General features: G+C 37.5%; 1 protein-coding gene across 4 annotated transcripts in view; it reads left to right on the plus strand.

Moving 5' to 3' along the window:
- tspan9a (tetraspanin 9a) overlaps positions 1-16905 on the plus strand; it is a 230514-nt gene that overhangs the window by 185220 nt on the left and 28389 nt on the right. For all 4 annotated transcript variants that reach the window (XM_051870807.1, XM_051870806.1, XM_051870808.1 and 1 more), the window contains one exon: positions 15554-15745. In XM_051870807.1, coding sequence (XP_051726767.1) covers positions 15554-15745 — 192 coding nt within the window. The remainder of the gene's footprint in view (positions 1-15553; positions 15746-16905) is intronic.

The raw sequence follows: 16905 nt of genomic DNA on the forward strand, positions 1-16905 counted from the left end.
TCTCTCAAGAATGGAAGAAAGTTATCTTCTTCATGCCGTCATACAAAGTGACTATTGATTATGCTGTATGTCTTTGATAGCGGATTTCCTCATTCCAGGGAAAGAGAGATCATCCTTTAGCACTTAAGCGGATGTGCATATTTAGCAGCTCCGGTCCTGCGGGGCTGTGTAATGGTATGGTTTGCAATTCTGTGTTGTTGTTGTAGCTGCAGGGGCTATTGTGTTGCGTGATAAAAGCCCATAAATATATTTACATCCTGTTGGCATGCATGTAGAGCATGCAAGACATACAAAACACATTCATCACAGCTTTGAATGATTCATCGTTATTGCACTTCTAACACGGGGAAATCCTGCATGGACATCGTGCTGCTGAGAGGATTTAAATAATAGCTATTTTAGCATTGATTCTGGTTTGAATTTCAGCCACTTAGGCCTCAAGTATGTTTGTATTTCAAAATGCGAGTTGCATGAGTGTAGAGTACTCTCGAGATGAGTGTCAAGATGGAACTTGGGTGGGAAATTGAAGTACTTCTGATGAATATGTGAGCAGAATATTTCATCACCTCAGCTTCGTAGCACTATAAAGCCAAGGTGAGGGAGTCCAGCGCACCTCTCTACCGCGTTCTGATGAAATTTCATCACCACGTTGGCTTGAGACGGACTTGACAGGTACCAGTCTGAGTCAGTGAGTCAACTTCTTTTCCAATAACATTTTATTTTCTCAGTGACCTGGTGGTTCAAACAATGTTTTTGAATTCAAAATGAATTTTGAAACCAAAAATGGTTGCTTTTGGCGCTAGAGGGACGATCTCTGAAATCTCTTCGGTGAGAGCTCTGTCCTTCAAATAAATCAATGTGAAAAAGCTGACTGTTTCCTACTCATGACTATGTCAGTCAGACGAGGCAGAAATGCTAAGTGAAAAAGAATAGAAAATATGCATTGACATCTTGGCTCCTCCAAATCCCAGCCTGCTTCTTAAGTTTTCGTGAAGCTAGGTCTGTGTTTGCAGACAGCTAGATAACACGCCGTTCTTGAGAGTGAGGTTGGCAGCAGGTCTCAGATTAGAAGATAGATGTGCACATCTTGTTGAATAAGGGAAGAATTCTAATAACAAGAGCTGTTCCTCAAACACAACAGCCTCTGCCGTGATAAAACCCTTTATTTATATAAAGTTTAGAATTTCTGTTGCTGTTCACAGTGAAAGATTGATTTTGTGAAGTTTGGATTGTTGTGGAGTGGTTAACACGATTTAAGCACTAATGGTCAACATCTAAACTCCCTAGAAACTTTTACTGCTTTCCTGTTGCTACACACATACAGTCATTATCTTACTGCAAAAATCCAAGAAAACATTTCACATTGAACTTTGAACGTAGAAATGTCCAAATGTCCATGTCCATTGTTCAAGAAATAGTTCATCCTAAAAAGATGACAAAAAGTATCATACAAGTTTTCTGAAACCATTTGATAACTTTGTGTTAGGAACAGATGGAAATATAAGTTGTTACTATTCTATTAGTTCTTGTTACTATTCTATACTATTATAGTTGTTTAGTGCAATTTATAGTTTAGAATTTATTCCCATCTGCCGTAGCTTTAATATCTCATTCTAGGGTTATTATAGTTTTACATTTTTAATTTAGTTTCTGTCAGTATTTATTAGTAATTCTGAAGCCTAGTGTTATTGCCTCCATATCTAGTAGCGTTTTCATTTTTTAAAGGATTAGTTCACTTTAAAATGAAAATTACCCCAAGCTTTACTCACCCTCAAGCCATCCTAGCTGTATATGACTTTCTTCTTTCTGATGAACACATTTGGAGTTATATTAATAAATATCCTGACGCATCGAAGCTTTATAATGGGAGTGAACTGGACCAACGAGTGCAAGAAGGTGCATCCATCCAAAGCAAAACGTACTCTACACAGCAGCCCCGGGGGGTTAATAAAGGCCTTCTGAAGCGAAACGATGCATTTGTGTAAGAAAAATATCCATATTTATAAAGTAAAATATCTAGCTTCCCCAGACCGCCTTCTGTATTCAACTTACGAAGAAAGTGTAACGCCTCTCGCAGTTCAAAACACTTGCGCTACGTCCTACGCCTTCCGTATTCAACTTACGGAAAAAGCTTTACTGACGCGACGTCAGTTATGCTTTCTTCCTAAGCTGAATACGGAAGGCGGTCTGGTGGAAGCTAGATATTTTACTTTATAACTTGTTAAATATGGATATTTTTCTTTAAAAAAAAAACATCGCTTCACTTCAGAAGGCCTTTATTATCCCCCCGGAGCAAAGTTTTGCTTTGGATGGATGCACTTTCTTGAGCTTCATACTCGTTGGTCCCATTCACTGCCATTATAAAGCTTAGATGCGTCAGGATATTTATTAATATAACTCCGATTGTGTTCATCTAAAAGAAGAAAGTCATATACACCTAGGATGGCTTGAGGGTGAGTAAAGCTTGGGGTAATTTTCATTTGAAAGTGAACTAATCCTTTAATGCAGGTGGGTTGTGGAGGGTTTCAGGTTTTATAATACACCGTGTATCTATAACTAAAACTACAATTTTTGTATAAACAAAAAAAAATAACAAAGTTATTGCATCTTGTGTCAGCCAGTACTATAGACAGTTGAGGGCTTGCAGAGTAAATGTCATTATTTCTGCTGTGTAAGTGCTGGATTTGTCCTCCGTCATTGTTGGTCCTCTGAGTCCAGTACTGCTCATGTCCCTGGGCTCTTTACACCCATATCTGATGCTCTTCAGTCCTGGCTCTGTCCGAACATCCCCTCTGGTTGTCCAGGTCTGTGTCTCTTCCTACAATGAGAGTGCAGCCTTTCCAAGGCTAGACAAACTAGTGTTTGCTATTTATTTGCCCAGAGCAGCAACATCTGTTCGTCTTGGGTAACCGAAAGCTTTATAACTTTCGCACTGTTTGGACTGGTGGGTTTATGGCCCTAGAGAGCCATTTTGATGGTGTGTTCAGAGCTTTTTAAAGTTTAGCACACATACAGACACTTGCAGTCCCAATATATATTTTATGAGACAGTGAGGGGATAATAAAGAGTATTACTTGTTTATTTGGCCATTTATGTATGTGTGTGTGTGTATGTGTATATATATATATATATATATATATATATATATATATATAATATATATAATTTTTTTTTTATTTATTTATTTATTTATTTTTTACTTTAAATAAACACAAGCTTTCTTTTTTAACTGCTTACAGCTTCTGGAAGGTTTGTTTTGTACGGAGCCCTGGAAATGACATGCAGGAATAAAATAGTAGGATAAATCGTGCGCACGATTTAGTAAATCGAGGGAACGAATTAGTAAATCGTGCACACAATTTAATTTTTTTTCTTGCATGTCATGTGCGGGGCTCAGTAGTTTTGATAGTCAAAAGTCAAAAGTTTTGGGTCGGTAAGATTTAATTTTTTATTGATTTTGAAAGAATTAAAAGTGTACAAGTATTGTGTGTCTCTAGAAATAACTATTTAAAGTATATTTTTATATATATATATATACAGGTGCTGGTCATATAATTAGAATATTATCAAAACGTTTATTTATTTCACTAATTCCATTCAAAAAGTGAAACTTGTATATTATATTCATTCATTACACACAGACTGATATATTTCAAATGTTTATTTCTTTTAATTTTGATGATTATAACTGACAACTAAGGAAAATCCCAAATTCAGTATCTCAGAAAATTAGAATATTACTTAAGACCAATACAAAGAAAGGATTTTTAGAAATCTTGGCCAACTGAAAAGTATGAACATGAAAAGTATGAGCATGTACAGCACTCAATACTTAGTTGGGGCTCCTTTTGCCTGAATTACTGCAGCAATGCGGCGTGGCATGGAGTCAATCAGTCTGTGGCACTGCTCAGGTGTTATAAGAGCCCAGATTGCTCTGATAGTGGCCTTCAGCTCTTCTGCATTGTTGGGTCTGGCATATCGCATCTTCCTCTTCACAATACCCCATAGATTTTCTACGGGGTTAAGGTCAGGCGAGTTTGCTGGCCAATTAAGAACAGGGATACCATGGTCCTTAAACCATGTACTGGTAGCTTTGGCACTGTGTGCAGGTGCCAAGTCCTGTTGGAAAATGAAATCTGCATCTCCATAAAGTTGGTCAGCAGCAGGAAGCATGAAGTGCTCTAAAACTTCCTGGTATACGGCTGCGTTGACCTTGGACCTCAGAAAACACAGTGGACCAACACCAACAGATGACATGGCACCCCAAACCATCACTGACTGTGGAAACTTTACACTGGACCTCAAGCAACATGGACTGTGTGCCTCTCCTCTCTTCCTCCAGACTCTGGGACCCTGATTTCCAAAGGAAATGCAAAATTTACTTTCATCAGAGAACATAACTTTGGACCACTCAGCAGCAGTCCAGTCCTTTTTGTCTTTAGCCCAGGCGAGACGCTTCTGACGCTGTCTGTTGTTCAAGAGTGGCTTGACACAAGGAATGCAACAGCTGAAACCCATGTCTTGCATACGTCTGTGCGTAGTGGTTCTTGAAGCACTGACTCCAGCTGCAGTCCACTCTTTGTGAATCTCCTTCACATTTTTGAATGGGTTTTGTTTCACAATCCTCTCCAGGGTGCGGTTATCCCTATTGCTTGTACACTTTTTTCTACCACATCTTTTCCTTCCCTTCGCCTCTCTATTAATGTGCTTGGACACAGAGCTCTGTGAACAGCCAGCCTCTTTTGCAATGACCTTTTGTGTCTTGCCCTCCTTGTGCAAGGTGTCAGTGGTCGTCTTTTGGACAACTGTCAAGTCAGCAGTCTTCCCCATGATTGTGTAGCCTACAGAACTAGACTGAGAGACCATTTAAAGGCCTTTGCAGGTGTTTTGAGTTAATTAGCTGATTAGAGTGTGGCACCAGGTGTCTTCAATATTGAACCTTTTCACAATATTCTAATTTTCTGAGATACTGAATTTGGGATTTTCTTTAGTTGTCAGTTATAATCATCAAAATTAAAAGAAATAAACATTTGAAATATATCAGTCTGTGTGTAATGAATGAATATAATATACAAGTTTCACTTTTTGAATGGAATTAGTGAAATAAATCAACTTTTTGATGATATTCTAATTATATGACCAGCACCTGTATATATATAAATCTTACTGACCCCAAACTTTTGAATGGTAGTATAGCAGCAGCAAAAAAAAAAAAAAAAAAAAAATGAATTTAATCTTCCATTGACGATTAGTGGATCTGTATTTTTTTCCTTTATTGTGCACTCCATCTCCATCTTCTACATTCGTCTCCTCGATCCTAATTTCAATCCATAATTAAAGAGCCTGTAGTCCTCGTAAGTATTCTGTTGAGCTGCCAGAAATCTGTGGAGCAGAGCAGCACAAATTAGCCAACGGTATCTAATAGTTTTCCCCCCTCCTGCTCCAATTCCCTTTCCTTCTCATCCTCCACTGTGAGAAAGTGAGTCGTGGTGGCAGGTGTCAGCTGAGAGAGCTGGCTGCTGATTGGCAGAGATGTTCTGATTGATTTTGAGTCGTTGAGCCCAATGCCAGATGTGAGATTCAAGATAAATGTCAAAAGCACTTAGCTGCTGCTTCAATGAAACTGGCGTCGCTACGCTCTTTCTTACTAAATATTCTGTTTGTGTGAGAAAAACATCACATTGCCCAAGTTAGATCCGTTCCCCATGTCTTTTTATATTGACATAGGCAATTCTTTTTCCCCGTCATCACTGGTTTGTGAAAATCATATCCATGTCATTGAATACATACACAAAAGCTCTCAAACTGTTTTTTTAATTAGTTTAAAATTGGCAAAAAGCAATTTTCTGTCTTCGTGACATGTAATTTCACTCAGTTCCATCTTCTTGTGTGAAACTTTAAACTGTAAGTATTCCCGTTTAATCTTCTGCAGCGCATCTGTCGGCTTTTAAGGCTCACTACTGATTCTCTTCAGCGGTACATTTTTCCCACAGTTCCGCTGCATTATTCACAGTGAAGTTTCTCTTTGAGACACTGCAATGGAAGACCTGACTCTCTTCTTCACCATGGGGGGACAAACTGTGCTTTGTGAAAGCAACGGGGGGTTCAGTCGAAAGCAAAGACAATGTGAATTTGTCATGACTGTTTACAGCTGTTTTTTTTTATTAGCTTACTAAAACCACTCATGTAAGGAGCCAAGAGAGACAGATCAAGTTGTCTAGGCTGGAACGCAGAGAACAGTCACAGTTTTCATCATGACTAAGACGACAGGATGTTGTGGTGCTCATTAATTCTACAATAATTGCCCAAAGAAGCTGTAGGCAACCCTCTGAAGAGCAGCAATTTGGACCCATCATTCTTAGCTTTATTATCTGTAGGTTTGGGCTGGTTTGGAGGGCTTTAGTCCATTATGTTTTAAATAGAATGTTTTAAGTTATGATCTATTCTGAATGGCCTCCTGGGAGTTTAACCCTATGGGAACCTTCTTAAAAGGTTTTGACTAGTTCTTAGTTTAGAGAACAGCAGATTTTATCTAAAGTGATTTACAATGAATCGAAGGTATTAGTTCATGCATTCCCAGGGATTCGAACCCATGATCTTGCCGTTGCTAGTGCAATGCTCTACTGTGTGTGTGTGTGTGTGTGTGTATGTATGTATATATATATATATATATATATATATATATATATATATATATATATATATATATATATATATATATATATATAAAATATTATTTCTTCTATGCTACAAAATATTATCAATAGACATTTTTTAGTAAAAACATTTCAGATTTTTAAATGTTTAAAGGTTTTATGTGGTAAAACAAGCATTAATATCGCTTTATTATTCATATAATGTTATATTTTATTATTATTATTAATAAATTTTTGGAAAAGGCTCACTTTCATTGTGTAAAAACTTATCATAATTTATTTTCTGAGCCCTGTGTTTGACTATTTAGAAATTTGTGGGAAGCTTTGCTATTATAGAAGATAAATGGCTGAGAGTTGTTTATATCTCATCCTCTCAAGCTAAATATGTTTTGTCTATCTGCTCAGATGAGAGATTTGATTATTTAGACTTGGCTTCTTATTAGTATCCATTCATGACTTATTCTCTAAGATGGATGGCAGTGGCTTAACAAATGAAAGGCAGAGATTGATCGCTCTCTAAGGACGGTTACATCATGTGCTCCATCTAATCTGCTCATGGTATCAAAGACATGTTTGAATCTCCTAAATCTCTTAAATTGATATCATATCAAGTTAATTCAATATCACTGGGACATTACAGGACTTGGTTCTTTCTGTACAAACAGTATACTTACACCTATTAATGTGATTTAAAGCTATATTACCTGATGCAAGGGACTCTCTGCAGTCTATTCCAACAATAAAGGGCCAGCGGTCATTTGAGCAGGATGGGGCTGCTCAGTAATGTGGTATCATTTCCCTCTTGGTGCTGAGTGCATACCAGCCTTTATGTCTTCATTACAATAGACGGTTTTATTTTAGTGTAAAATCAATGACAGCTAACTGGCTTCTTAAGGAGAGGCCCGCAACCCCTGGGGCGGTGAAACTCTCTTAGTTTTTCTAAATCTCTCTCTACTTCTCTATCTTACCCTCTTTATTTCTTTTTATCACTCTTGTGTGAAGAAGGTTATTAATGCTCCACACCGGAGAAAATAAACACATTTGTTTAAAACGTTAGAATGCTAATCAGTATGTGTTAAAGAAGTTTTTTTTTCTTTTTTCTGTACTTACCAACTTCATAAGTCTTGGTTTCTGTAATCTTCATCACTATGCCATCCATGGACTCTATCTTAAACTATTTTAAAGCCACCAGCTACTTGAAAATGTTCCTGGTTCAATACAAGTTAAGCTCTATCAAGAGCTGCTGTGACTAATGTAAGTTGACTGGTCCTGCGGTGTGGTATGCTCCAATTTTAAACTGCATTTTGCAAAATTTTTGATTATTTTATCATTACACAATTTTATTATATTCTTTATTAATATTTTAAAATATATGTGACCTTGCTGGCAAAGTGAGTCAGAATGCGCATGGGCTAATTACGAGCTACAGGCAAAACAAGTCAAAAATGTAAATTTTGGTCAAATTTGAGGTTTTCACAAAAATGAGTTCATTAAGTCCTCATCTAGTGATTCAAATGCTTCAAATAGCAATGAAACATCTAAAAGTATCTTTATTTGTATGTTTTTTAAGAGGAGTAGCTTTCCTTCGCCCATTTGAAAGCTGTTTTTCTCTGCTCGCTTCACCACTCGCTCTTCCTCTCAGCAACTTCCTCATTAGTCCAAGTTTGGTATCGTTTTAAAGCGCAGCATTCCAACTTTGTGAATATTCATAGAGAATTTTTGATGGCATGAGTCTGAACCAATGAAATGTGATTTTCAAACTCATGCTGATGTAAACAAATCGATCTTACTCGCGCTGACTGACAGATCCGAAGAGCTCGCACAAAGACGCCTCAGACAGCGCGCGATCCCGATATACGCACACAAACAGAATTATACTTCAAAATATTGAAGTAAAATATTGAAAAAAAGTTGAATATATATATTTTCGTATATATATTTGATTTTGATGAGGTGTGTGCCAAATGAGGTGTTATTAACGGATTTTATGGTATGGTTGCTGGGTGATTTTGTTTTGAAACCTTTAGAAAACTTGATTTTTCTCAAAATTGACTTTGCTGACTCTGTCGACTTCAAACAGGTGTAGCTCGGTCATTTTTTGTTAGATTTCAACAAATCATACATCATTTTGAAGGTTTTTTTTAAATAGTGAATACAACCATAACATTTTTGAAAATTTGCTCATTGCGACTCATTTTGCTCACATATATAATTATTTGTTATTACTCATGCAGCTTTTACGACCTCATATTACATTAAATATTTGTGCTTTCAAAAGATCAGCTGTCAAACCATAGGACCATTTAAAATGAACTAATGAAGGAAAAAGATTCAAATTTGATAAACAACAGCATGTCACATCAGGTGTTGATAAAGTTTAACTTGTTTTGAGGCTGGAACATTTCTTCAGTGTCCTTCAAAAGCGCACATGCACACCGTTTTGAGTTACTCCAGGGCTTTGTCCTAATAAATCGTGAAGACGAGTGGGTCAGGATGATATAACCTCTCATTAAGGCTGGTTTGCTGGACACATACACTTTGACCCCCTTCTGAGGCAGAGCATGAAAAGGTTAATCGGTCTCTCACAGCGGACACGTACACACATAGGCGACCCGCATTCTAGAGGCCGCGTGAGTCACGTCCATCACTGGGCTGCAATAAGATTGAAGTTGCATGACTGTGTGTGAGTGAGCAGGTTTCTGCTGCAGTTGATAAAGTGGTCAGAGTGATGGATAAGTTTCTTGCTCAGCTCCTCGGCTTTCCTGAAGAACCCGTTCCATAGTTTCAATTACACTGACCTTGAGTTTAAGCTACGTGCCTCTCTGCAAACCCCATTTATCCAGTCAAATTGAGTCGTCTCTTAAAGCTCCAGCCATCATGTTCGTTGACATAAAACTTTTAGAGCTATCTACTGTACCTTACCTTTTTAAAATTACATACTTGGTGTTCTCTTTATCCTGTGAGAAATGTGAGGTGAAAGGCAGTGTGTTTAACCATCCAGTGTTTATACCTCAGAGGCTCTGCTTAAGGCATACCAAGTTGGGTATGGCATTGTGAGACAGGCTTCCCATGATAAATGTCCTTTCAGAGACACTTTGTTTACTGAGGAGTCTGCAAACTGCCATGTCGCCTTTCAACTCCAGCAGCAGCTTAGCGTTAGAGTTGTGCCGCTATAAATATAGCAGTGCCTTTTAAAACAAACACTCGCCATATAGAGCGTCAAAAATGCACATCCACTCGAACCTTGAAGCACATTGATATACTTAGGCACATTTTGCATGTTGCTTCTAATCCAGTGAAGCGCATCTGTTGACAATTTTGCTTTGACAGTGAGATGCAAGGCTTCTCCCACACATATTCAGTAGTCTAAGATGTAGTGAAACACCAGCGCAAAGACAGAGTTGAAGCTGTGTCTAAGCCTCCAGCTTTAGCTTGAATTGTGACTGACACCTCCATCTCCATCGCTCATTCTTGTGGAAATTATAATATTCAGTATCCTCATGAATGTATACCATATACAACATACTTTCTATGTGAAACACATAGGCATATGATGCACATGTACATACTATATACACAACCCTCTGCAATGCAAGGAAATCACTCAAGCTGGGTGACTAAATAATGTCTAACATTATTCATTGGCTAATCAGCTGTTAGATTTCACTCGCCAGTGTGTGTTAGAGGCTAAGTGTAAGTTTAGCACAGATATATTTTCACTTGCCAAACACTCTGACATAGCACTTGAGATTTTCGCTCTTCGTTAAGCAATCCGTAAAGCACGCTTCAGTTCATTTCAATTCATCTCAATGGGTGCGCGGCGCAGTATATTTGACGCACTGTAAACTCTAGTGTGAAGACGCCCACTGAGAGCGCTCAGTGTTTCTCTCACACACGCAAAGAGCAAGACAGAGCGAGAGTTTTACATTCCACGCAGAATTGATGCGCTACATGTAAATGATATTCTTTGTTGTATTTTCCTGTCAAAGTAACGGAGTTCATTTCGAATTATTCAGCCTTTAAGGACAAGCAGAAGCCACTGCCAGTTTCTCCGGTAGTGGGCAGAACTAATGCACAAATGGCAATCTCATTGGCTAGCGCTCACCTATTACTGTCCCTGTTTTGATTTCCTTAAATCAGTTTGAGCGAATGCAGACAACTTGATTAAAGGATTAGTTCACTTCAGAATTCAAATTTCCTGATAATTTATTCACCCCCATGTCATCAAAGATGTTTGTCTTTCTTTCTTCAGGCAAAAAGAAATTAAGGTTTTTGAGGAAAACATTCCAGGATTTTTCTCCATAGTGGACTTCAACGGCTACCAACGGGTTGAAGGTCCAAATTGCAGTTTAAATGCAGCTTCAAAGGGCTCTACACGATCCCAGCCAAGGAATAAGGGTCTTATATAGCGAAACGTTAAAAAAATTATATACTTTTTAACCACAAATGCTCATCTTGCACTAGCTCTGCGATGTGCCACGCATTACGTTATCATGTAGGAAAGGTCACGTGTGACGTAGGCAAGTGTTTACAAAGCGAATGTGCAAAGAAAAGAAAAAAAGGTAAAACAGCGATGTTGGGCAATTTTGAAGTTGGAGGAGAAGATAAGATGAAGTTTTTCGCCCTACCGCGGTTACAAATTACCTTTCCAACGTTATTATGTAATGCGTGGTGCATCGTATAGCTAGTGCAAGACGAGCATTTGTGGTTAAAGAGTATATACATCTTTTTTCTTTTTTCTTTTTTTTTATAAGAAAATGACTGCTTGTTTGGCTAGATAAGACCCTTGTTCCTTGGCTGGGATCGTGTAGAGCCCTTTGAAGCTGCATTGAAACTGCAATTTGGACCTTCAACCCATTGGTAGCCGTTGAAGTCCACTATATGGAGAAAAATCCTGGAATGTTTTCCTCAAAAACCATAATTTCTTTTTGACTGAAGAAAGAAAGACATAAACATCTTGGATGACATGGGGGTGAGTAAATTGTCAGGAAATTTGAATTCTGAAGTGAATATAGTTAATAGTATATCAGTCTGGTGAGTAAACTAAAAAATGTAGTAGCCAATGGTGATTCTGTTGCCAAGGTGTGCATAGAGGGTTGATACAAATAATGTAATTTTTATGTAGTTCAACTGCTGGGTAAATAATTGAAGCTGTTTTAAGCAGATCATGAGGTTAAGAGAATCTACATTTTCCTGAAGTCACGTGATCATGAATATTGCTCTAAATGCAGTAGCCTGTGTTTGAAATATTTGTCAACAGTTCAACGGAAATGTAACAGGTAATTTCCCCTTAATGTCTTGTTAAACTGAAGCAAAATGCACAGTTGTAGATGCCAGCCACATTAGCAGTGCTTACTGAATGCGACTTTCCACTTTATTTCATTGTAAGAGATTTGACATCTTTAAAATGCACAGTCATTGATTTTCTGATGTCTTCCTCTGTGTTTTTTTAAAGAGAGCTTAAAAATACTACAAACAGAAGAGCTCAGGATTCTTGGAGTGCTGAGCTCAGTTGGGTGTTAAATTATTAAGTCTGTCCAGCGAGTTTGTATAAAACAAGATAGAACTGAAGCAAGAGGCCAGAATCTCATCCTTTTTTTTTTTTTCATCTGAGACTCATTTGAGAAGAACAAAGCCTCCATTTATGTCCCCCGTTGAGGCACACACTGCTAATGCACCATTATGAGGCACTCACCTTACCCCACTCATGTCCTTTTCCTGGGCTTTCAGGACTTTGCCGTAGCACCGAGGACACTTTTTACTATCTTTCCCTCCATGCTGCACCTCGACCCTGTCTTTTTTCCCCCCTCTAATGTGTTCTCTCACATTCTGCCCCTGCGTTTCACCTCTGCTTCTTCTTCAATTTTTTTGATGTGATGGCACAGGCTCCCGTTTCAATCACTAGAGAGGTTTTACAAATAAGGTAAATGAGTTAAAATTGCACACAGCCTGAAGGATGGTCAGAGGGGCTGCTAAGCAGCATGGTCGATGTTTCCAGGCGTGCTCTGACTCCATAAGCGTTCGAGGACGTTTTAAGCAGTGCTGAGGCTGCAGGACCATGCCAATGCTAATGACCTTCAGCCACTGTTACACATATAAATTCTGTATGATGGATGGACACGAAATGGCTTAGTGATTTGAAAAACGGTGTTGTTAAATGTAGATTAGTTTGTTAGCTTAACCCTCAATTGTGCATTCCCATACAGAAATATAGTGCTCGGGCAAACTTATAGTGATAAATTTGCTCATATTTCAAATGCAAATGAGCTTTGTGGTATATTGTTGGAACATAATGTAACAAGAGAAAGAGAATATATAATGAGGGGTGAAAAAGTAGGACAGTGTTTTATCCTTTTGGAAATTACTGGATTGTGAAAAGTGGTCTCTTTATTATATTTTATATTTTTATTCATAAAAAAATAAAAAAAAATTACCCTGTATTTAACTGGATGTTGTAAACTGTGTTGTAAAGCGACCTTGAGCTTAGAAAGGTGCTATATAAATTAAGGATATTATTATTTAGTATAGTCCTTTTATTTTATTTAATTTCATTGTTTTATTTCTATCAGAAGAAATAAAATATACTGTATATTTATATTATATATTTTAATAACACATTAAATTGATCAAAAGTGACAAAGACATGTTACAAAAAAATCAATTTCCAACAAATGCTGTTTTTTTTTTACTTTATTTTCACAACGAATCGTGAAAAAAAGAAATATATATAAAGCAGAACAACTGTTTTTAACACTGTTAATAAAATCATGTTTTATTACAAATAAAATCATGTTTCATGAGCACCAAATCAGCATATTAATGATTTTTGAAGGATCATGTGGAACTGAAGACCTGAGTAATGATGCTAAAAATTACAGGAATAAATTACATTTTTCAAACATATTAAAATAGAAAACAGTTATTTTAAATTGTAATAATATTTCACAATATTTCTATTTTTACTGTATTTTTGTTCAAATAAATGCAGCCTTTATTTTTAAAAAATGTATCGACCCCAAACGTTTAACTAGTGTGTAATAAAAAATAAAAATAATAAATAAGGTAAATGGAATCATTCTCAAAGGGCTGTTCTGATATAATCACATAAGGTCTTTGTATTGTCTATATTTTTCATATTTTTCACATATCTTGCAGCGTAGTTTGGACAAAAGTGATGCAAACTGCACAAGAGAGATTAAAATTAACAATGCAGATTTGCTCTCATTTTTGCCCGATTATGAAATCATGATGTATTGAATTGAATTATTAAAAAAAACTAAATTTATTCAGACACCTTGAACATTTAATTCATTATTACAGTTTATTCACTATAGTTAAAAAAAAAAAATAATTATAATAAAATATGACAAGATCTCAGAGCTAAACTGTGTCAGAATAAAATAATCTTAATAATGTCAGATAACACTTAAGCAAAACATGGTCAGTTCAAAGTGTCAATAATTTTTGGTTCCAAATTTTTATCAATTTTACTGGTAGTCCACTGTATGAAGAATTTTTGGGTATAATATGTCACAGTTTACTTTATTTTGCTATCATCACTTACATAAGTGAACTAATGCACCCTAGTAAAAATATATCAAAAATATCAAAAATGTCTGAATAATTTTTGGTTTGACTGTATGTATCATGACGTGTATTGATATCTCTCACAATCTCACTTCACTTTCTACTCAGGTTTATAGAAGCTGCTTCATTTCAGGTTATTTTACAATTTGCTGCTTCACAACATGGACATTGATACATCGAGTTCTCCATGTTATATTAGCGCAGAGCCGTTTCTCACCACCCAGGGCATTAAAAATGGCCCTCACCCTCAGGCTAAAGTGCTCCCTCACCAAACAGAGCATCAGCACCCACTTTTAACCTGCCAAGTTTGAGATACACACAGACTCTGTCTCTCACAGTGTTCTTTATCTCATCCGTGGTGGGAAAGGTTCTCGGCAGAAGAGCGTGCTGATAATTTCAACCACCATGACTGATGGAATTTGTTTTATTCAATCTCTTACCCAAATCCCTTCCTGTCCTCAAGTTTGCTGCAGGCATTGTCAGGCAGTTCAGTTAACCACCTCGTTTATGCTTGAAAGCGAATGAGAGCGTATGTAAAAGCGATTAATTATTTATTTCATCTAAAAAAAATCAAGGATGCAACTGTCGGGTTTGCTCTTATCGCCATTGCGCCGCTGGTCGGTTGTCGAACATGCTAACGCTTCAGCGACAAATGCATTCACACTAGGAAGACACTCTTGATGCTTTTTGATTTGCCGTGTGGCGCTTGTCAATTTATCAGTGCTGGGTGCAATTCCTTATTCACAAGGAGATTGCTTTAAATATTTCAATAACAGCGAAGGAAATGTCAGCCGTTCCTTCCTCGTCATCTCTGCAGGCATCACTTTGTGCCCTTATCACAGATTGATGGGGAGTACAGCCTCTCCTCTCAGTGTTGTCAATCAGAAGCCTCTGTAAACACTACAAATACGCCACCACAGTCACGCAACTGGACTCTTGTGTCTGCACACAAATGTCAATGGACAGTCTGTGTTTTATCAAAATGATGGTGTGGCCCTCTAGGGACAAAGTTCGCATGGTGTGTGTGCCCCCTAGAGGAACCAGTTGTCATTGAAAATTGTTGCGAGTTGCAGTTTTAAAATCCACTGTATTATTCTTTTTTTTTTCCATTGGACCTCTCTAGACTTCAACGAAAAGCATGAAATGCTTCTGCCTCAAACTTTCTTTTATGTCTGCATGGGATGGAAAGCTACATTTCAGTTAGTTTTTGTGGTGCATAATGAATGTTGTTTTTCAAAACAACAGCTTTCTTGCTGAATCGATGTTCCAGAATGCATCAGTATCTCATAATCTATTGTTTCTCTCTGCAGTTGTGTGGCTGTGGGCTGCTGGGAGTTGGAATCTGGCTGTCTGTGTCTCAAGGCAGCTTCGCCACCTTCTCCCCCTCCTTCCCCTCCCTCTCTGCTGCCAACATGGTCATCGCCATAGGCGCCATCGTCATGGTGACGGGCTTCCTCGGTTGCCTGGGCGCCATCAAGGAAAACAAGTGCCTGCTTCTGAGCGTGAGTTATGCCACACCTACACACTTTTACATTCCCGAAGTGTAAAAACACACTACCAGACCTGTTGCAAGTGGAAAAAGTATAATGCATTTAAACATTAAAAATATAATACTTTATAATCAGTTATATGCTCTTGTGAATAATTTTAACCACAATAATAGTATGCATTATAATATTAATTCATAGTTATGAGTGTTAGTGTGTTGTATGCATAAGAAATTGCATTAAAGCACATTAAGTAGATATAAGGTATGAAAAAAAAATACAAATATTTTTGCTAAATGCACACTGAACTATATAATCGACCGTTTTCCCAGTCAATTTACAATTTCCTACATGGCTGTGCTAGTTTCATGTCTCTTGTGTTGATCTGCAGTCTCTTTCTTCTTACATAAAACAATCATTTCAGCCAGATCAACATTTCATGTCCTTTTATTATTTATTCAGCGAGTAGCCGTGTAAAAAGAGGGACACTGTACCGTCGGCCAGTCATTATCCCAAAATAAGCCCTGTCAGGATGTGAAGTGGACTATATTATGCTTTATGAGTAACTTTTATAATGCATTATACTTACAGGCTTAAAATAAACTGCTACCAGAAAGGTTTGTTAATTATCTTCATTGCCAAATAAGCCTCCACATCGCATTGAAGGCTTTTGGTTCAGAACTAGAGTTAAACCACATGCCTCTCTATTTTCCCCGTTTGACTGCCTTTGTTCTTTCTTTTTGACTTTACTCTCATTCTCACTTTCTCTCTTCCCACCACCACCAATCATTCTGCTAATGGTGTTACACAGTCTAATTGAAAAAGGTTGTCGCTCAGCGTGCTTTTCTGTCATTTACAGCAGTGTTTTCCAACCCTGTTCCTGGAGGCACACCAGCACTAAACATTTTCGAACACTTCCTAATCAAACACAATTGATTCAACTCATCAGCTCATTAATAGAGACTCCAATACCAGAAATATATGGGTCAGAAAAAGGAGATGTCCAAAATGTTGGTTGCACTGTTGGTGTGCCTCCTGGAACAGGGTTGGAAAACACTGATTTACAGGAATGAATAATGAATCTGTCACAATGTCATTTTGTTTTGTTTTGGGACATTGAATACCGTGTTATCTGCTTGTGGACTTCCACACGTAATTCCAAATAAGCATCATTT

The sequence above is a fragment of the Ctenopharyngodon idella genome, chromosome 18 (genome assembly GCF_019924925.1).
Source record: "Ctenopharyngodon idella isolate HZGC_01 chromosome 18, HZGC01, whole genome shotgun sequence".
Taxonomy (NCBI): Eukaryota; Metazoa; Chordata; class Actinopteri; order Cypriniformes; family Xenocyprididae; genus Ctenopharyngodon; species Ctenopharyngodon idella.